We start from the raw sequence: 21421 nt of genomic DNA on the forward strand, positions 1-21421 counted from the left end.
CTGTATTAAGTGTGTAGGACATGGAAATGCCTTACAGGGACCCTGACCTCAAGGAACTCATTCAGATGGACATGCAATGGACCTCTCCCCAAACTGAGATCCTACCTCCGAGCAGGTGTTGATAGAGAAGATCAAACAACTGTGGATGAGAGCTGCCATAAACTCCTGGCCTTCCACTTTTAATCAGTTTTTGTTTTTAATTATTGTGGATACCCTGGCCTTGCACTTTAACTGGCCCTCAATGTTGCCTAGCTGTTTTCTCCATCTCATTTCCATACCAACTATTTTCAAACTTTCTCCCCTTTCCCACATTTTCCAACCCTCTATCCTCTTCTTCACTTGAGGTATGGGCCATCTTCTGCATCAAAAAAATAAACAGTCCATTTGTAAATTTCCTCAACTTCATGTTGGTACAATAATTAAAAATGCATGTACCAACAGGGTACCAACCTGCCCACATCTGTCTCCTTCCATTTCTCCTCTATAGATAGAACAGACCTCTCTTCCCACGACGAATCTTTCCACCATTCTACTCTATGTACTCCCTCCATTCTTCTGAGGAACTGAACACTGCTGTGTCATTGACATTTTCCTCACTGCCTGCTCTTTACCATCCAATCCAAATTGAAATACACTACAGCCATGTTCATCCCCAAATTAAAATCCCTTGACTCTCATCTCCTTTAGTTCCCACTTCATTCTTTCCCCAGCCCGCCTCCTAGGGCAGTGGACCCTCCTGTACTTCCTCACCTTCCACTCACTCCTCAATTCACTCTCCTCTGGCTCTTACTAATCACTTTTCTGAAACTATCCTTGCTGCTCCGTAGTCATTTCAGTTTTTTTTTTTTTTTTTTTTTTTTTTTGGGACAAGGTCCCCCTATGTTGCCCAGTTGGCCTCCAACTCCTGGGCTCAAGTGATCCTCCTGCCTCAGCCTCCCAAATAGCTGGAACTATAGGTGTCAGTCCCTATCTTGTTCTCTTGGCAGCCTTTGTCATTCGTAAGGAGTACTTGCTCCTTCCTCAAGCACCTCTCCCTTGGCTTCTCTGACGTGATGCTCTCATCCTGTCTTGCTGGCTTTCCTGTTTCCTTCACATATTCAGCCACCTCTGCCCACCCTTTAAATGTTGATATTCCGAGGATTTGCTCCTTGGCCAATTTCTCAATCTTCATTCTCATCTTTCTGACATGCTAAGGACTTCCAAGCCCGTATTCGTAACCCAGATTGTTCTTCTGAATTCCAGACCTTTAATACATACACGGGACACTAGGTATCTCTACTAGGATCTCTCCCGGGACTTCATATTCAATATGCCAAACTGGTTTCCACCACATGCCCCCTACTTGCTCTGCTTTCTTCCTGAAATGCTTTGTCTTCAGATATTGATGTGGTTGGCTCCTTTGTATCATTTGGGTCTCAGTTCCAATGTCACCTTCTCAGATGCTTTCTCTTGACTACCTCCTCTAATTTGCCCTTCACAGCAAGCCGCAACCCAGCATCATGTTATCTTAATACTTACAACTACATGAAGTTATTGTATCCACTTATGTCTTGCTTCAGGCTACTAAATGAAAGCTTCCTAAGAACAGAGGCATTGTCCACCTTATTCACTGCTGTATTGCTACGTAAATCACAAAAAATACTTATTGAATGAATAAAACTCCTCAATTTTGAACCTTGGAAAGATTACGCTAAATGAAAGATGCCAGAGACAAAAGACTATGTATTGTATGATCGCACTTCTGTGAAATGTCCACAACAGGCAAATCTGTAGAGAAGTAGATTAGTGGTTGCTAAGGTCTGGAGAGGTAGTGGGGATTGTCCATGACTGCTAATGAATACAAGGTATCTTTTGGGAGTGATGAAAATGTTCTGGAATGAGAGAGGGGTGATGGTTGTATAACTCTATGTTAAGAACGACTGAGAGTTGTATGGTATATAAATTGTGAGTTGTATAGTATGTAAACTGTATCTCAATAAAGCTGTTATGAAACAACCGAACTCCCAAATTTACTCCAGAGTTGCCCCACTTCCTACACTCCTAGAGTGAAGAACACTACCCTTTCCCAACTGCCAAACTTAGGAATCCGAGTCATCATAACATCCTCTCTGCCCTGCCTTCCCTCCCCACAACCACCCTTCCAGATACAGCTGATCAGCCACAAAATCCTGAAGATCTCATTTGCGTACTCTCTCACACTCATGTCACTCACTACAGGCTCTGATCACCTAGACTTGGAATCTTTCAATGATATCTTACTGAACCTGCTCTACTCAATCCATCCTTTTATTCAGCTGCTACACTGCTGCCAGGAGTGATTTTCCTAAAACATAATTCCTCACAATATCCATGCTTGCTTAACAGCCTTTGCTGGCTCCCTGTAATTGACTATCTGATAAAGGTCCAAACTCCTATGTATATGAGGTGCTTCCTAAACTGGACCTCAACAGCCTGTCGCTTCATCTGCTAACTCAACTCTTTAGCTACAGCCATGAGGAATCTGGCCACAAGTTGTGGCCACTCTCACTTTCACATGTGCCACTTCCACTGCCTAGAACACCCTGGGCCCCCCAGTCTTCAACTCCTACTCATTCTTGAGGACTCAGCTCAAGCATCACATTTTTCAGGATGCATGAGGTATCCTTTTTTCCTCAATCTGTCAGAAATCCCTTTTCCATACTTTCACAGTGCTCAGTGCAATGCCTACCTGCCCTCTTAGATTAGCTATTATTTACAAAGCACCTACCGCGATCTTTACTCTTCAAGTTTTATCTCATTTCCACATGAGAAAACAGGTTTAGTGAGGTTGTTGTCCTACTAAGTGGTCAAGTAGATAACGTACTTCAGGTCTGACTTCAAAGTAATGGTCTCCTATTATACCAAAGTATCTCTCCAATACTTCCCACTGTGCACTGTAATTCTCTCCATAAGGGCGAGAGCAATTAACTGGGCCCTCCTTTGCATCTGTATCCCCACGTGTGGTGCTTGACACTTGACACTTGCTAAAGAATTGAGTTAGCAGATCAAGCGACAGTGTTTGCTCATCACAGGAAGACATGACAGGTGTGATCTAAGCAGAAGGAAACGGACTATGTCCCAAGCAGGTGCTCAATGAAGCCTTACTGAACGAATGTGTAAAGGAGATACTTTCTACCTTTTGGAAAGCGTATATTCATGTTGTGCCAACTAACATCTAACAATAAACATGTTGTGGGTTCGAAATGCTCATCTGTAGGAATCCAAGTTCCTACATCTCCCCTTCAGCATCTTGCATCTCCCCTTCAGCAGCATTCCCGACTGATGAGGACCATGTCCACTGAAAGGCCACTCTCCTTACGGACAGTCGAGGGCTGAGTTTTTGTCCCTAACACCTCTGCACTTTCTCCTCTCCAGCTTTACACCTTCCTTATTCTACTAGGACCTGAGCTGAGAAGATCGAAACTCACGGCACGTCCCTAATATTTTCTAACTTCTGGCACATGTGAAGCCCTGGTGTTAGGAAACAGACTTAATTCTTCCCTGCACCGCTGTAGCCTCATTCAGGTCCTCCTCTCATCCTGTCGATCATAAGCGTCACCGGCTCTCTCACGGCTTGCCCTGACGCGCAGAGATCCGTGCTTGTGCTAAGTGAAAACGCTTTTTAGCGTGTACGAAAAGCGGCCGGTGGCCCCGGAAAACTTTTTTTTTTCCGACTCCAACATACCCTCCCCTGAAACTGATAAAGAAGCAAAATCCCGTTCACTCTAGCAGGCCCCTTCCAATCAGTGGTCCTCCAACCCCTCGAGCCTGAGAAGCCTGGCCCGCAAGCGCGGACCAAAGGCAGGCTGCCGGGGACGGTGGGAGCGCGGGCGACGGAGGAGGCCAAAGTCTCCGGTTATCCCTCGCACCCCTCACAGCCCTGGGCCTCATTCCCTCTCTCGCTGGTCTCTTACAGAGGTCGGATCAGCAGCTGGTCGCTCTCCTCAGCAGGAATCGCAGACATCCCGAAAGTGTGAGGGCGAAGCGGGGGCGGGGAACAGGTCGCCGGGGTCTTCCTAAATTGGAAGGTAAATAAAGAAAGAAGAACCCCATCCACCAAGAGCACAACTTCCGTCACTCCGGAGCCCGCGGCACTAGACTCCTCCCCTCGACTTCCGGTTGGGGGACGTCCCTTGCGAAGCTTCCCACCACTCGGGGTCCTGGAACCGGGGGCGGGACGTCAGGACTGCGCCTGCGCTTAGTCTCGGAGGCGGGGCCCGGCGGACGTGGGCAGGAGCGTTGGAAAAGCCGGCGCTGGAGCGGGAACGGGAGTAGCTGCCTGGGTGCCGGAGGCCGCGGCGCTCCCACGCGGACCCCGAAGCCCGCAACCGGAGGATGGGCCCGCGGCTGCGAGGTGAGCGCCCAGCCCTCGTCCCACTCGGGGCCGAGCTCGCGGAGGCCTGACGGGAACACGGCCCCGAGAGCGGCGCGGACGGCCGGGAAGGATGGGTGGGGCCGCAGGGAGGGCGGGGGAGGGATGCCTGGGCTCCGGCTGCGTTCTCTGCGGGTCCGCGCTCCCGGGGCGCGGGTGGAGGCGCCTGGAACCGCGGGTCGGGCGTGGGCGTTGTGGACTGTAGCTTCCGGAGCCGCTGCCAGCCGGGAGAGGAGGCAAGGCGGGCAGCGCGGGCCGTTTCCCTGCCTCTTCCTCTGCCTCGTTTCGGCCGCCTCCCGCCTCTCAGGGTCGGGGTTGTCTGTCCCCTTCGCTGTCACATCCTCCGCACCCAGTAGGTGGAAGGTGCTCCATCACGGTGACAGACAGGTGCCAAGCAGGCTGGCGTCTGGGAGGAACTTTGGAGCCGGCTCTCCCTAGGCCCTGAGCTTGGCCCCATCCGTCCTTACCCTGGTGACCCTGGGCAGGTCACTGACTCTTCGGGCGCTTTGGCATCCTCGTTTGAAAGGGGCTGTTATCCTTCAGGCTTGCTGGTCAGTGAGGGTGAGAGGGATCTGTGCACCTAGCACCGTGCATGGCACGTGGTAGGCGTTTGGTACTTGGGAATTGCTGTTGGGGTGTCACAGACACCCCAGAAAGTTCTCGGCTTCAGTAAGCGCGTCCCCTGCCAGGCGCCCTGGCTGTGCAGAGAGGAGTCCCTGAGCTCCGCCTTTGACCAGCGTGCAGCTGGGAGAGTGAGATCAGAGACCACAGCAGATCGTGGCGCTGTGATCAGGGGTACACTGAAGCTGTGGGTCCCTGAGCCCAGCCTTGAGATCCCAGGAAGGCCTGCAGCCTGAAAGGGACCTTGAAAGGTAAGAGGTAGCCAAGTGCCTGAAAGGTGAAGGGTGTCCCGGGCGCTGCAAAGCAGGGGCGACTGGAGCATCGCCCTGAGAACCACGAGCAGCTTTGCCTTGCTGAGATCAATGAACTGTGCCCGGGTTGTGGAGGATGGAAGTGGAAAGGTGGTTAGGAGCTGCGTCCTGGAGGACCTGGCGTGTCCTGCTGAAGAACGTTGACTTTGATCTCTGACTTTGGAGAACCAGTGAAAGATTTTCAGCAGGCTAGTGGCATTAGATTTATGTTTGAAAGAAATCATTTTAATCGTTTTGGCTGCAGTGTGGGGTGGATTTAAAATGTTAGGGAATCCAGTAGGACAAGGTCCCTTACCCACGCAATATCCTTGGGTTTGTGAATTCCTTAAATTCATGCCAAATTTTGTATGGATGTATATTTTTGTAGGGTGAGTATCCATCACATTGATCAGATTCTAAAAAAATGGTGTCTGTGCCCATGGTCTAGGATGACATGGGGCCTGGTGGAGAGCTGGCTCAGAGAGCTCTTCCGGTGGGGTATACAGTGGGTCTTGGTGCCAGATTGGATATGGGGCCTGAAGGACAGCAAGGAATTCATGATTTCCTGGCTTCCCCCAGCAATAATAGAATTTCCTAACGGGGAGAGAAGAGGAGAGGAGCAGATCTGGAGGGGAGGATGATGGTTTCAGCTTGAGACATCTTTGCATTTGACGAGCCTGCGGAGCATCCAGTCGCCAATCAGGATCGTTGGCCTCATTTTGATGCATGAGTAATTTTGAGGCAAAAACGATTTGCTTGAGAACATGCATCAAAATTGCAGCAGATATCAAAGACTTTAATAAATGCTGCTTTTTCCTAAGCCCCCGGGTTGATGATGAAAAGAAAGCCTTAAGGAGTTGCTGAGGCATTGTGGTGTCATGATTTTCATATCAAGGGATTTGAGGAGACACTTCAGGATTGCACTAACAGTAGAATCACATTTTGTTTTTAAAATGTTTTGATTTAAAATTTAAATCATATTTAAAATTGTTACCTTTATGTAAATATGTATTTATATATACTGAAGTATCTGATGCTTAAATACGTTATATACATCAACATTTTAACCCATCAGCGCCATTAACATGGCACTTTATGCTGCTACATTAACCTCGTTTTGTGCAGGCCTTGGAATAAGGCTCTCCTGCCGTCTCTCACTGACTAGTGTCCTGTGCTGGTAAGGTTCTCCTTTGCAGCAATCACCCGCAGTCGTCTTCCAACGCATCTCTCTCTTTTTACTCTTATCCTATGGAGTTAGTTCCCTGCCTGGCAGCCAGGGTCATTGTTTAAAAAACAGAAGACACCTAATTGTGTCGCTAAACTGCTTTTTAAAAGTCTCCATTCCGGAAGATCACAGCAGATAAGCAAAAAATAAATAAAAAAACCTTTAGAGTCTTCCTCTTAAAGTCCACTGTTATCACAGCCTGCCTGGCCTTCTGTGGCACTTTGTCTGGGCCCATTGCTGTCCTGCTCCCAGACAGCCTTGACTATTCCCTTGGGCGCCGTCTCCACCTGCACAGCATTGCCTCCAGGCTATTTATGGCTGCCCTCACTTCATTCAGAAAAAGATCTAGAGCATCTTTTTCTGGAATACCCACCCCTTCCTTCCTTCCGTCTGTGTCTCCTTAACTTCTCTTAGTTTTCCTCATAGCAGTTGTTTCCTAATAACATGTTTTCTGTGTGTTTTTCTTGTTGGTATGTCTCCTCCCGCTGAGAACAGCCTCCTTGAGGTCAGGGGCTTCGTTTGGTTCACTGATGCGTCCCTGGCATTTGGTAGGTGCTCACTGACTATCCAGAAATGAATGACTAAATCACATTTTCCTGATACCCTACAGCAAAAACAGAAATAAATCTGATGATGAGGCTGATTAAAAAGCTTGGACTCAGGGGTCAGACTCGGGCAAGTGGCCTAATGTCATCCCCTAGTAAGTGGGCTTAGAGTGGGGTCTCCAAATACAGAGAATCTCTGGGTTGCAGCAGGGGCTTTCATTGACTGCTGCCTGAGTCACTCATTCTTTTTCCTTCATCAGGTGCATTGTTTCTCTGAAAAGCATCGCCCAGGTCAGAATGAAAGGAAACTCTCTGTGCAGACCGCTGTATGTGGGACCTTGAAGACGGTCAAATAGTGTTCAATTCTATAGCAAGCAGATTTTCTTGTTCCCTCTGGAGAACACAGTTTTTGGTAAAAATTGGTCAGGTTATCTTACTCATAAATCCTCTTGAAAGACATGTCACAGTTCCCTCATCTGTAAAAGGCAGATTACAGCCCACCTTCTGCGAGCCCCTTGAGGGTTAGAGCCCTGCAGAGTGTGTGGCATATGGTTTGCCCTTAAAAAGCATCAATAGAGCAAATGAATATGTCACAAGGTTATCATGAGGTTGTGACAGTGTAACTGTCCCGGGAGTTCTGTGAGCTATGCAGCTTCATATAGGTTAGTTAATGTGCCAAGTATAATCTATGCTCTCCTATGCAATCGGCAAGGATGAATCTTACGTTTCCAAGGCATTATTTATTAATTTCAAAAAAAGAAATGTGTAACATAGACTCTGGGAAGCAAGGTCATCTCCTTAGCTGCCCTTAGTAGAGAGGGGGGTGAGGCGCTGGCACCTAGGAAGGTCTTTGTGTCAGCTGTTACTTAAAGGCATTTCAAAACTTCCAGAAAAATGCACATTTCTGAGAGGTGTATATATCTTAACCCTACCAAGTATAGAATGTGAAGCTGAGAGGCTTACTGAATCTCAGTATCTCGGCTGAAAATCCAATGTGTTACAGCATATTTTGCTAAAATCTTGAATCCATTGAAGAGAAGTAAGGCCCTTGAAATTTTGAGAACTAGGCGACATGTCTAATACTTGAGAAAAGTGCTTTTCACACCTCTAGGCCAAGGTTTCTGCCTTTTTTTGCTTATTGGGTTAATTTTTTGTAATTTAATAGGAAAGAATGAAAAGGAATAGTATCTAAGGGAAAGGTTTCATGTTTTATAGAAAAGGAACACACCCATGGAACTGGAAGGAATTGATGATTTTTATTTCTATTATGCATAAAGTGATTTAATGTTGCATTTCCTGATGTAGCTGTAACCAATATCAAAGTTGCTTTTCCTGGCTGGGCATGGTGGCTCACACCTGTAATCCCAGCACTTTGGGAGGCCAAGGGGGGAGGATCACCTGAGAGCAGGAGTTTGAGACCAGCCTGGCCAACATGGCAAGATCCTGTCTCTACAAAAAATGAAATTAGCTGAGTATAGTGGCACATGCCTGTAGTCCCAGCGACTCGGGGAGGCTGAGGTGGGAGGATCACTTGATCCCAGGAGGTTGAGACTGCAGAGAGCCATGTTTGTGCCACTGCACTCCAACCTGAGTAAGAGCAAGACTCTGTCTCTTAAAAAAAAAAAAAAAAAGTTGCTTTTCCCGATGTAACTGTCACCAATATTTGTTTTTTCAGGGGATCTTCTCTGGATCAAGAAATGGTGGTGAAAAATGTTTCGCAAAGGCAAAAAACGACACAGTAGTAGCAGTTCCCAAAGTAGCGAAATCAGTACTAAGAGCAAGGTAGGGAAATGGAATTTGGAACAGAGTCATAAAGCAGGGAGAGTTTTGTTTCTTCTAGCTGATATTGTATGGAGGATACTGACCATGGGCAGACCTCCTGATAATCTTCAAACTAGGTGTGTTTTTACATTTACTTTTTGCACTAGAGATGCATTCTATGCTTAGCTTCATTTTATCTGTTTTGGTAGGTTTTCTGAAATTCTTAAATCCATTAAACTAGATGGGACATGACCCATCTAGTTTGGTCTCGTTGAAATAAGCACTGATTTAAAAAATTTTGAAATGATAGAAATTGCAGGCATTAAGGGGCTGGACCTCTTGAATTCTAGGGCTTGTGGTGTGCATAATTAGTTTCACTTAAGAGTGAGATGGGCAGATACCTGTATACTAGAGAGTTCGAATGCTGTTGGAAGGTAAGCATGGATTTAGTTCATGCCGAGCAAACCTTTGAGGAGCTATTCAACTGGCAACTTTTGTCTCAAAGAATGAAGTGATTTCTTTTTGACTGACAGATATTTTTCAATATAAGAGTACAAAGATAGCTGCATTATATTTGTTCTAGGTTTTTGACACCAATTTTGTTGGTGTTTAGAAGAATAGCATTTTTATTTCTACCTCCTGGACAATGGCACGTGAACACTCATTCATTCACCGAGTATTTACTGAGCACGGCTGTATGCCAAACTCTGTTTAAGGGGCATAAAATAGAGTGGTTAGGGGGAGGGAAAAAATCCCTGGCCCCAGAGCTTCCATTTCAGATGGGGCAGAAAATACTGAAGAAATAAGTAAAATAGAGAGTTTCAGATGGTGGAAACTAACACGGGAGGAAGAAACTACAGGAATGGACGGGGTGGGAGATTGGGAGAGGGGCAGTGTTCAACAGTCTGGTAGAAAAGGTCTTATTTTCAGGCCGGGCACAGTGGCCCATGCCTTTGGGAGCCAAGGTGGGGAGATCACCTGAGGTCAGGAGTTTGAGACCAACCTGGCCAAAATGGTGAAACCCCATCTCTACTAAAAATACAAAAATTAACTGGGCGTGGTGGCACACACCTGTAGTCCCAGCTACTCGGGAGGCCAAGACAGGAGAATTGCTTGAACCAGGAGGCGAAGGTTGCGGTGAGCCAAGATCACACCACTGGACTCCAGCCTGGGCGACAGAGCAAGATTCTGTCTCAAAGAAAAGAGAAGGTCTTATTTTATTTATTTTTTTTGCTGCTCCTCCTCCCGAGAAAAGGCCTTGTTTTCTTGGTGGCATTTGAGCAGGGGCCTAGAGGAGAAGTGGGGCCATGATAAGATCTGGAAGGATCGTGGTTCAGGGAGAGGAGAGAGCAAAGGCCCATGGGAGGAGCGAGCCTGTGTGTTTAGGGGCAGCAGGGAGACCAGCGTGGCCTGGGCAGGGCAGGTGCAGGTGTTGTGAAGACCTGGGATTTTACTCTGAGAAGTAAAGCGGGGGCACCTGGGGCCAGGGAGTGACAGAATCTTACGTAAGTTTTGTTGGGGGTCACTTTGGCCACTATGAGCAGGGCAAGGGCAGGAGCAGAGACTGCTGGGGAGGATGTGGTAAGAACCTGAGAGATGATGGGGGCTTGGACGGGGTGTGAAGGAAGTGCTAAGACCTCAGGTTCTGCAGAGAGTTCCAGGCGGGCACTCATGGGACCTGTGGATGGATGACGATGGCTTGTGGAGTATGCGGAAAAGAGTCACCAAAGCTTAAAGCCTTAAGATAGCAGGTGCTGTGGGAGGCAGAAAAAGTGATTCACTCCAGGTGTTTCTGCCTGGGTGCCAGATACCACTTGAGACATGATTGATACCCAGAGACAGTGAATAATTCAGAGAACACGAAGGTGTGTGAGGTAATGACAAATACTGCTTCGGGGATTCCGAGACTGGGGAGATGATAGGCCTAAAGTTGTGGAGGAAGTTGTATTGGAGTTCTCCAGAGAACCAGTAGGATGTGTTTCTATCCTAGAGAGAGATTTTGTTGTATTTTCAAGGTTTATTTTGAAGAATTGGCTGATGTGACTGTGGGGACTGCAAGTCCGCAATCTGCAGGGCGGGCGGGCTGGAGACCCCTGGGAGTGGAAGTGGCAGCTTGAGCCCAAAGGCAGCCTGGAGGCAGCTGGAGGCAGACTCTCCTCCTCGGGAGCCTGAGTCTTTTTCCTTTAAGGCCTTCACCTGCTTGGATGAGGCCCACCCACACTGTGGAGGGTCCTCTGCTGTGCTCCGTGTCTGCTGGGGTAGACGTTAATCTCATTTAAAGAAACACCTTCACGGCAATGTCTTGACTTGTATTTGACCAAATATCTGGGTACTTAGCCCAGAGAAGTTGATATATAAAATTAACCATCACAGAAGTCTTCCCAAAAAAAGCGGTTAGTGAATGAGACCTTAAAATATATGGGTCAAATAGGCATAAATGAGGAATACAGGTCAAATAGGCATAAATGAGGAAGGGAGTTAGACATCCCAGGCACAGGCAGGAAGCTGGAGGCCGGGTCCGGTCTGAACAGCCTCTTCATGATTTTCCACCCTTGTGAGTGCTCTAATTTTAAAGCTGTGTGTTCACTCAGTCCCAGGACCAGGGTGAGGCACAGCATGGAAGGAGGCGTCTCACAGGGTCGCACAAGGCCCCCTCAGGAGATGCCTCCCTAGACTTTTCATCCTGGGTGCCTGCCGGCCTCCCATGCCCCACATGTGCCATGCTGTTAAATAACAGCCACACGTGAATGAGACAGAGACACACGACTGCCACTCAGTTTCCAGTCAGGGCAGGGTGAGCTGGCATATCTCGGCGTGGCGGAGCTGGTGGGTGGCGTTGTAACCAGAAGCACAGAAACCTGACATTGTAGGAGTCCTGTGCAGCCGTAGAATGGGGAAGCGAACCATGTTCTTGGAAGTTTTTGAACTCCTGGAACTGGTCAACACAGAACCTCCCTACTGCCACTTCCTCAGCCTTAAGCGTGAGGACTCCGCAGGGGAATCTCACCTGTGTGGCCCAATGTCTTGTTTTATTTTTATTTTTGGAGACGGAGCCTCGCTCTGTCGCCCAGGCTGGAGTGCAGTGGCGTGATCTCGGCTCACTGCAACCTCTGCCTCCGGGTTCAAGCAATTTTCCTGCCTCAGCCTGCCAAGTAGCTGAGACTATAGGCATGTGCCACCACGCCTGGCTAATTTTTGTATTGTGTTTTGTTGTTGTTGTTTGTTTTGAGACGGAGTTTCGCTCTTGTTGCCCAAGCTGGAGTGCAGTGGCGTGATCTCAGCTCACTGAAACCTCTGACTCCCAGGTTCAAGCGATTCTCATGCCTCAGCCTCCTGAGTAGCTGGGATTATAAGCACCCGCCACCATACCCAGCTAAGTTTTGTATTTTTGGTTAGAGATGGGGTTTTACCATGTGGGCCAGGCTGGTCTCGAACTCCTGACCTCAGGTGATCCACACCCCTCAGCCTCCCAAAGTGCTGGGATTACAGGTGTGAGCCACCATGCCCAGCTGTATTTTTTTTTTTTAGTAGAGATGGGGTTTCACCACGTTGGCCAGGCTGGTTTCGAACTCCTGTCCTCAGGTGATCCACCCGCCTCAGCCTCCCAAAGTACTGGGATTACAGGTGTCAGCCACCACGCCCGGCCACAGAATATTATTTCTAAAGAAATTGGGAATATAGCTCTGAGGAACAAACTCCCTTTACATATGATTCTATTTTGCTCAACAGTTGTGTTGTTTTTTTGTGACAGTTCACATGATAGTCTACTCTTCTCTGCCAGTTAGCCCCTGAATTCCTGCTGCAGGCCAGACATGAGTTGGAATAATTGCAGAAGCACTGGACCGGAGACCTAGAATTAAGAGACCTAGGTTTGAGATCGGAGCCATTTACTAGATGTTACCTTGGATAAGTCACTAAACGTCTCTGTCTCCTTCCTCGTTTATTAAGCAGGGATCATGGTCCTTGCCTGGCTTTCTGCACAGGGTTTGTTTTGGGTTCAGTGGAACTAATGTGAAAGCAAGGCGAGATGTTCACAAGAATATTCTTAGAAGGCATCTTGTAAGGAGGTGGTGGTAATGGCTTCGATTTAGACTAAGAATATTGCCACCACGTTTATCCAATATTATGTCGTGGGACGAACGAACAGTTGGGATTATGTGATTTTTTTTTTTTTTTGAAGTTTGTTGCAGAATTTGTCTTAAGAAAAATCTGTCACAGTCGATATGCCTGAATAATTGGCATGATTTCGTATATGTCAGCTCAACTCTAATAAATAATTTGAATGGGTTAGAGGACTTCAGAGAAGACACGGCTGCTTCTGTGGAGGTTTTTTACTTGTTTTTCTGTTTCTCAGTCTGTAGATTCTAGCCTTGGGGGTCTTTCACGATCCAGCACGGTGGCCAGCCTCGACACAGATTCCACCAAAAGCTCAGGTACAGAAAAGGGTTGGATCATTGATTGTCTGTGCTTTTCACTGATGTTCTTGTGGTTTTACTGGGGTAGTGCGAGTTCTTCAGTGTTTGTGGCTTTCTTCCTCTCCTTTGCCACTTTTGACAAGAGTTTAGAAGTGGACCCAGATTTGGTGGGACATGGGCTGAGGGTGTGGTGTGATTGGGGAACCACATAGCCTTTGGAGATTGGCACAGGCACATGGGCAAACTGGAAGTTTCAAAATAGTTTTTAAAGAAATGAGGTGGCAATAAATACATACACCTACTATGTACCCACAAAAATTAAAAGAAATGGGGTGGCAGAAGGTGAATTCCATTGGACTTACGTTGTCTATGGGGAATAGGGCAAATATCTTGGTGATTAAAGGGCTAAGGAGCCATTCATTTACCCCAAGGAACCCAGAGATTCACCAGCTCATGACCACCACCAACACAAGTAATTAAGGGGAGGATCTGGCCCAGACCCTTGTAGATATTTATGCAGCTGCCCAAAATTAGTAGATCCTTAGAAACAGGCTGGGCATGTTGGCTCACGCCTATAATCCCAGCACTTTGGGAGGCCAAGGCAGGTGGATCACCTGAGGTCAGGAGTTTGAGACTAGCCTGGCCAACATGGTGAAACCCCGTCTCTACTAAAAATACAAAAAATTAGCTGGGCGTGGTGGCGCATGCTTGTAATCCCAGCTACTCGGGAGGCTGAGGCAGGAGAATTGCCTGAACCCAGAGGTGGAGGTTGCAGTGAGCTGCGAATCACACCACTGCACTCCAGCCTGGGCGACAGAGCGAGACTCCGTCTCAAAAAAAAAAAAGAAAAGAAATCAAGAGGTGACTTCTAACCCAAGCTCCCTAAGTAGCTGGTGGCTAACTGGAAATATATTCATTTTCTTGTCCAAATTCCTCTTTTTCTCTCAGGAATTGTCCTAGTGAATCTGTAACAGAGAATGTTGGAGCATTAAGTCCATTGTCTTTACTGCCAAATGCCTTTAAAATTATTAAAGTTGTGGGCATCTTTTTATTACATAACCTAAAAGTAATCATATAGTATTTCCTTAATATGGTTGAGATTATAAGTCGTTTGTAGTAGTTTTTGTATTGGCTAGATTTTGTGGCACACACACAACTCTTCAGCCGTTGCTGTTAGGTTAAGAGACTTCCTGCCTGGCATCATTCCATCGACATTACAAAGAAAAACTATGTGGTCTTTTCTGATGGAATGGTAGAGGAAGAGTAGGCTTCCTGAATGAGGAAAGAAAGCTAACATGGTAGGCCAGGCACGGTGGATCATGCCTGTAATTCCAGCACTTTGGGAGGCCAAGGTGGGAGGATCGCTTGAACCCAGGAGTTTAAGACCAGCCTGGGCAATGTAGTGAGACCCTGTCTCTACAGGGGAAAAAAAATGGTGAAGAGGGACAAAGAACCAAAAATAAATATCATGCATCAAAAAGGTAATCATTATGTAGTAACCTTTTCTTTACTGTTTGTTTTGAAGGGAAGGTTAATATTTATTCCTATTATTGAGACCTTTGTATATTATATTTAGTATACCATGAGTCATAAAGGGTTAGTGAAATTTTAAGTTCTTCCCCATTATATACAAATATTTTGCATTATAAAATTTGTAATTAGTGGTTGTGTTCTAATGACTGTCTGGTTTTTATTTGGGAAGGGACTGAGGATACCCTGTAATGCAGATATTTCTTCTGAAGTCTTACCACTTTTCTTTCATCTTTAGGACAAAGCAACAATAATTCAGATACCTGCGCAGAATTTCGAATAAAATATGTTGGTGCCATTGAGAAACTGAAACTCTCTGAGGGAAAAGGCCTTGAAGGGCCATTAGACCTGATAAATTATATAGACGTTGCCCAGGTAAAAAAAAAAAAAAAAAAAAAAAAAAAAAAATTCCTTAACTCTCTGGTTCTGAGAGTCTGGGGAGCCAGCTCGTGGCTTTGGGGCAAAGGCTCACTTCTCGGGTCCACTGGGTGCCGCTCCACTTGCTCTGGACTGGAAGCCTCCGCATCACCACTGCACATGTGCGTGAGCGCTGAGCTGCCTAGGAACACGGGCGCCGTTCCTTCCTTCCAACACGGTACTTTTTTTTTTTTTTTGAGACGGAGTTTCGCTTTTGTTGCCCAGGCTGGAGTGCAATGGCATGATCTTGGCTCACTGCAATCTCTGCCTCCCGGGTTCAAGCAATTCTCCTGCCTCAGCCTCCCGAGTAGTTGGGATTACAGGCGCCCGTCACCATGCCCAGCTAATTTTGTACTTTTAGTAGAGACAGGGTTTCTCCATGTTGGTCAGGCTGGTCTTGAACTCCCGACCTCAGGTGATCTGCCCACCTCGGCTTCCCAAAGCGCTGGGATTGTAGGCATGAGCCACTGCGGCTGGCCCACAGTACTTTTTAATTTTTTTTTTTTTTTTTTGAGATGGAGTCTTGCTCTGTTGCCCAGGCTGGAGTGCAGTGGTGCGATCTCAGCTCATTGCAACCTCCGCCTCCCAGGTTCAAGAGATTCTCCCACCTCAGCCACCTGAGTAGCTGGGATTATAGGCGCTGGCCACCATGCCTGGCTGATTTTTGTATTTTTAGCAGAGATGGGGTTTCACCATGTTGGTCAGGCTCGTCTCGAACTCCTGCCCTTGTGATTCACCCGCCTCGGCCTTCCAAAGTGTTGGGATTACAGGCGTGAGCCACCACACCTGGTCAATCCTTTTTTTTTTTTTTTTGAGACAGTCTTGCTCTGTCACCCAGGCTGGAGTGCAGTGGCGTGATCTCGCCCCACTGCAACCTCCACCTCCCGGGTTCGAGCGATTCTCCTGCCTCAGCTTCCTGAGTAGCTGGGACTACAGGCGCTTGCTGCCACACCCGGCTAATTTTTCGTATTTTAGTACAGATGGGGTTTCACTGTGTTGCCCAAGCTGGTTGTGAACCCCTGACCTCAAGTGATCCACCTGCCTCTGCCTCCGAAAATGCTGGGATTACAGGCCTGAGCCACTGTGCCTGGCCTATTAATACTTTCTTTATGGGGCTGATCAATCCTATTTAAATGAGGAGCTAATTGTGGTATTGTGGTGACTGGTTATATTCCTTAGGTTCTTCTTTTAAAATAATCTGGCACAACCTCACCGTACCACCATCAGACCAGTTTTGTCTCTGAATAATCTAATTCATAATGATGTCGACCTAACATATCTGTTTATTCATGCAAGGTTTCTAACAAGAATTGAGATGAGTGAGTTTCAAAAAGATAAAATCAAGACGATAAAAAATAATCATGAAGGAAAATTAAGAAGGAAAATTAAATCAAAAGTATAAGGTGTAAACTATATAAGCATGAAATTTTATAAAATCTGTACCCTTGCCAGTGGTGGAAGTGCATGAGCCAAAAGACTTAGTGAATTCGGTAATGAGAGAAAAAAAGAAAGTAAATTGTTTCTGGAGTTTCTAGAAAACGAAATTACATTTTTATGTGCGCATTAAAAGAGGGATATTACTGCAATAAAAAGATTCCTTAACTTCAGAGAGTGTTAATCTGAAGAATGTGTAATCTCTTAAATCATGGAGAATGAGAATATGAAATATAACGTGGCAGGGCATGGTGGCTCACGCCTGTAATCCCAGCATTTTGGGAGGCAGAGTGGGGAGATCACCTGAACCCAGGAGTTCAAAACCAGCCTGGGCAACACAGTGAGACCTCGTTTCTACAAAAAAAAAATTTTAAATTGTTGAGTGCAGTGGCTCATGCCTGTACGTTGGGAGGCCAAGGCGGGCAGATCACTTGAGGCCAAGAGTTCAGGACCAGCCTGGCCAATATGGCAAAAACCCCATCTCTACTAAAAATACAAAAATCAGCTGGGCGTGGTGGTGCACGCCTATAATCCCAGCTAATCCGGAGGCTGAGGTTGAACTGCTTGCTTGAACTCAGGAGGCAGAGGCTGCAGTGAGCCAAGATTGTGCCACTGCACTCTAGCCCTGGGTGACATAGTGAGACTGTCTCAAACAAAAAAAACACCCACCTGGGCAAGACCCCGTCCCTACAAAACATCTAAAAAATTCAGCTGAGTGTGGTGTTATGCACTGGTAGTCCCAGATACTCAGAAGGCCAAGGCAGGGGGATTCCTTGAGCCCAGGAGGTCAGGGTTGCAGTGAGCCATCATTCTATCACTGCACTCCAGCCTGGGTGACAAAACAGTGAGACCGTCTCAAAAAATCTGAAATGAAGTTTCATATCTTTATGAAAGTAAAGGAAGATACTTATGTCTGAAGGACAACATCAGTGAATCTAAATTGCCATTTAAGAGAGAACTCGGGCTGGGCACGGTGGCTCAGGTCTGTAATTCCAGCACTTTGGGAGGCTGAGGTGGGCGGATCACGAGGTCAGGAGATTGAGACCATCCTGCCTAACATGGTGAAACTCCATCTCTACTAAAAATACAAAAAAATTAGCTGGGCGTGGTGGCGCGTGCCTGTAATCCCAGCTACTCGGGAGACTTGAGGCATGAGAATTGCTTGAACCTGGGAGGCGGAGGTTGCAGTGAGCCGAGATCGCGCCACTGCACTCCAGCCTGGGTGACAAGAGCGAAACTCTGTCTCAAGAAAAAAAGAACTCATGGTAGTCTGGACGAGTGAAATTATTATCCAGCATTTGTTGGAAATGTAAAGTCATTCCAACAAACTACATTAAGTCCTCTGGTAACCTCGTTGATTGGTTCTTGGAAAACCATCTAGATTAGTTCCTCCGGTATCTCGTTTTTCAAGGTCATTTTGTTACAATGTTTTATGATGCTGAAGAGAAAAAAAAATGGTTTTGTTATATGCATGGTTTCGCTTGAAGTTGTAGTTTCCAAGAACGAGCTGCAATGTTCAGTGTGGTCTTACCATAAAAGCAATAACCGGTTTGAGTGTTGTACTGAAGGATCAATTATTTTCCTCTCAAAAATACACCAGCATTATTTTCATTCCTATAAGGACTGCTCAATTTCTCATATCACCATAGAATTTTTGCTTGCTAAAATTCCAGTATTGACAGTAGCATGACTGTTCTCCCATACCGTGATTCTTGGAATTGCTTTAAACCTACTGTGGGAAGCAGTTGGGAAGAGGGTACTGTGACATTGTGGATGCAACTTATTTACTATGATTTCTTTAATGTGAGCAAGTGGTTCCTCAAAACCATTTACAGTATGGAACATCCATAGGTTGCCAACAGTGTCTTATGTTAGGGAAGACGAAATAGGTGGTATTCCGGTCTGGGAGCTGAGACTGGATCGTCCAGTAGGGAAGCCGTCAGGGATTATCTGCCGTTTCTGAGTAGCTCAAAACTCCGATTCATGTTTTTGTGAGTGGAGTAACTGCTCATCAGCAGCACTTGCCAGCCCGAAGCCCTGAGGCCTGGGATCACCAGACACGCCTTTCCATCTGGGCAGGGTATGTGGGCTCTGCTTCCTGATCATCCCACGTGCTAACACTGGTCCACGCTATGGAAGTGAAGACCTTAATTTTTCTAATGTAGATATTTTAACCTCAGCAGGATCTGTGAGAGGCAGCTCAGTTTGTAATTAGGATTAACACCAAGACAGACAATATGCATGAAAGGGATGGATGTGAATTTTGCTCAGAGTTGTGGGCTGTAAAAATGGGGCTGGGCACAGTGGCTCATGCCTGTAATGCCAGCACTTTGGGAGACCAACTTGGGAGAGTTACCTGAGGCCAAGAAGAGTTCAAGACCAGCCTAAGGCAGTACCATCTGTATTTAAAAATAAATTAATGGCCCACACGGTGGCTCATGCCTGTAATCCCAGCATTTTGGGAGGCTGTGGTGGGCGGATCACTTGAGGTCAGGAGTTCACGACCAGCCTGGCCAACGTGATGAAATACAATCCATCTGTACTAAAAATACAAAAACTAGCCAGATGTGCTCACTTGAACCCAGGAGGCAGAGGTTGCACCGAGCTGAGATCATGCCACTGCACTACAGCCTGGGCGACAGAGTGAGACTCTGTCTCAGAAATAAACTTTTTTTAAATTGGGGGAAATGTGTCTTCTGCCTCTGTGGAGAGAAACTCTTGCCTGGCTCTGTACCCCACATTCTTTAAAGGGTTTGGGCTTGTGATGGCCAGATACTCGAGTAGTCAGAAATAAGACTATAATGTAATTTTAATCTTTATCATATACTTTATTTTTACTTTAAAGCAAGACGGAAAGTTGCCTTTTGTTCCTCCAGAGGAAGAATTTATTATGGGAGTTTCCAAGTATGGCATAAAAGTATCAACATCAGATCAATATGTAAGTAATATAATTTATTAAGAAAATTATGTTTTAGATAACAGGGAATTCAGGCCATTAAGAGCCCCCTTCTAATTAGGGCCACTCCTGTTTGCAGTGATTGGTTTGTAAACAGTCCTGGCAGTTGGTCTTAAACGTGACCAATTTCTTAGGGTGAATAGGGGCCTCCTTTTCTCTCCTGTGTTGGAAGGGTCCATGCAACCTGTCCCCGACCCCCAAACTCACACAGATGCCTCCGGATGCATTTTCAACCAAGGGCCCCTCATCAATTAAGAGTAGCTGTCAGCTTGGAAGGTGGGCACAGACACTGGGGTAGTCAGGTTGTCTTGCTGGGATTTAAAAAGGCGTGATCCTGAAGGCAAATTGCCCAAGACTGAGCATACAGGAACATCCCTTGGGGTGAGAAACCTATGGATATGCTGTTTCAAGCCTCACTCTGCCTGGGAGGGTGTGTCATTAGGACTGACAAACATGTGAGTCCTGATCTCTCGGACTCTTTCCTGACTTCTGCAGGATGTTTTGCACAGGCATGCTCTCTACTTAATCATCCGGATGGTGTGTTACGATGATGGTCTCGGGGCGGGAAAAAGCTTACTGGCTCTGAAGACCACAGATGCAAGCAATGAAGAATACAGCCTGTGGGTTTATCAGTGCAACAGCCTGGTGAGACTTTGTTACTTTGGTTAGCTGCTTACTGGTTGTCGCAAAACCCAGGGACTACTGTTGTTTTTGAAGGTTGAAGAAATACGATCCATTATATATGGAATATCTGGCCTGGGGATAGGGAATGAATATTAGGCTGGAGGTCAGCCAGCTGGCAAGACAGCACAGGTGTGTGAACCATTTCTGTTAGGGCCAGTGGCAGCACTCACTCGTGCCTGGATTTAAAAGGTAAACAAAGCAGCTGAGGAAAAGCGTATCCTCCAGGGGCCAAAGGCTCCCTCCATTTCCGAAAGCTGTTGCCGTCTTAGACTGCGTGATCAGCCTTCTCAGGCTGCAGTCGCTGTTTGCTCCTCTCTGAAGGAGGGCAAAGGGCCCACGTGCAGGGAAGCTCATAGTGTGGGTTCCACTGACCTAGGCAGGCATGTGTTGTCAGCTTGCTTAGGAGAGGTCTTAAGAGGGTTAGGTGTGTGCCTCTGCTAGCCAAATTAAGTTCATGAAGAGATCAGCGAATGTTGCTCTTACTATCTTTTCACGTTATGTAGGAACAAGCACAAGCCATTTGCAAGGTTTTATCCACTGCTTTTGACTCTGTATTAACATCTGAGAAACCTTGAATCCTGCAATCAAGAAGTCAACTTCATCTGAAAGTTCAGCTGTTTTCAATCTGCGGTGCTGAAGTGTTATGCAAATAATGAAGTGATCCCTTGCTCTAGGTTTTCTGAAGAAGATGGATTGTGTAAAATGCTGATCATCTGTTTATTAAAATGTGTCATATTACAGTGAGTTAACTCTCAATGAAGTCATCTACTTTCTGGGATAAAAAAACTTCATTTGTCTTTTTCAAGTTCAAATAAGCTTAACCTAAGTGTCACAGAAGCCTAGGTGTCCCAGAGGTCCTTTCAGTGACAAACACTGAAGGCCTGCCTGAGGAAGACTGATGACATGTGTTCCGTAGTGGCTTCCCAGTGACGTGGGATCACTGGCATGGACCTCTCTCTGGCAGAGGTGTGGACAGGAGACCAGGATTCATGCTGGTTTGCAACAGTGACCTTGGCAACTTAAGACACACAAAGTAGATTTTCAGAAGTGTCTGGTCAAGATAACATGCTGGCAAACCACAATTCTTAGAGTTAAGAGAACCTTAAAGGATTACCGCTCATGCTAAAAGTAGTATGTGAAGGATCTCATGTAC

General features: G+C 46.5%; 2 protein-coding genes across 18 annotated transcripts in view; one reads left to right on the top strand and one right to left on the bottom strand.

Annotated features, from left to right (window-relative positions):
- The window catches only part of CPSF3 (cleavage and polyadenylation specific factor 3), a 51575-nt gene extending 47461 nt beyond the window's left edge, over positions 1–4114 (bottom strand). For all 4 annotated transcript variants that reach the window (XR_013403068.1, XR_013403069.1, XR_013403070.1 and 1 more), the window contains exon 1: positions 3933–4114. Coding sequence is in view for 1 of the 4 variants with exons in the window: in XM_015111667.3 (XP_014967153.1) it covers positions 3933–3982 (50 nt within the window). In the remaining 3 variants the exon portion in view is untranslated. The remainder of the gene's footprint in view (positions 1–3932) is intronic.
- Positions 4115–4288: 174 nt separating this feature from the next.
- On the top strand, positions 4289–21012 carry ITGB1BP1 (integrin subunit beta 1 binding protein 1). Of its 14 annotated transcripts, none has more exons than XM_015111669.3 (9): positions 4289–5262; positions 7022–7074; positions 7332–7483; positions 8747–8853; positions 13187–13265; positions 15016–15152; positions 19474–19566; positions 20080–20229; positions 20772–21012. In XM_015111669.3, exons 4-9 carry the CDS (start codon positions 8782–8784, stop codon positions 20841–20843), a joined length of 603 nt encoding a protein of 200 aa, XP_014967155.1. In that variant the 5' UTR covers positions 4289–5262; positions 7022–7074; positions 7332–7483; positions 8747–8781; the 3' UTR covers positions 20844–21012. The 14 variants fall into 14 exon arrangements, with proteins under 14 accessions (XP_014967155.1, XP_028687817.1, XP_028687820.1 ...); XM_028831984.2 differs by having other exon boundaries at positions 7332–7397; XM_028831987.2 differs by having other exon boundaries at positions 7332–7362.
- The last annotated feature ends 409 nt before the right edge of the window (positions 21013–21421 follow it).

The sequence above is a fragment of the Macaca mulatta genome, chromosome 13 (genome assembly GCF_049350105.2).
Source record: "Macaca mulatta isolate MMU2019108-1 chromosome 13, T2T-MMU8v2.0, whole genome shotgun sequence".
Taxonomy (NCBI): domain Eukaryota; kingdom Metazoa; phylum Chordata; class Mammalia; order Primates; family Cercopithecidae; genus Macaca; species Macaca mulatta.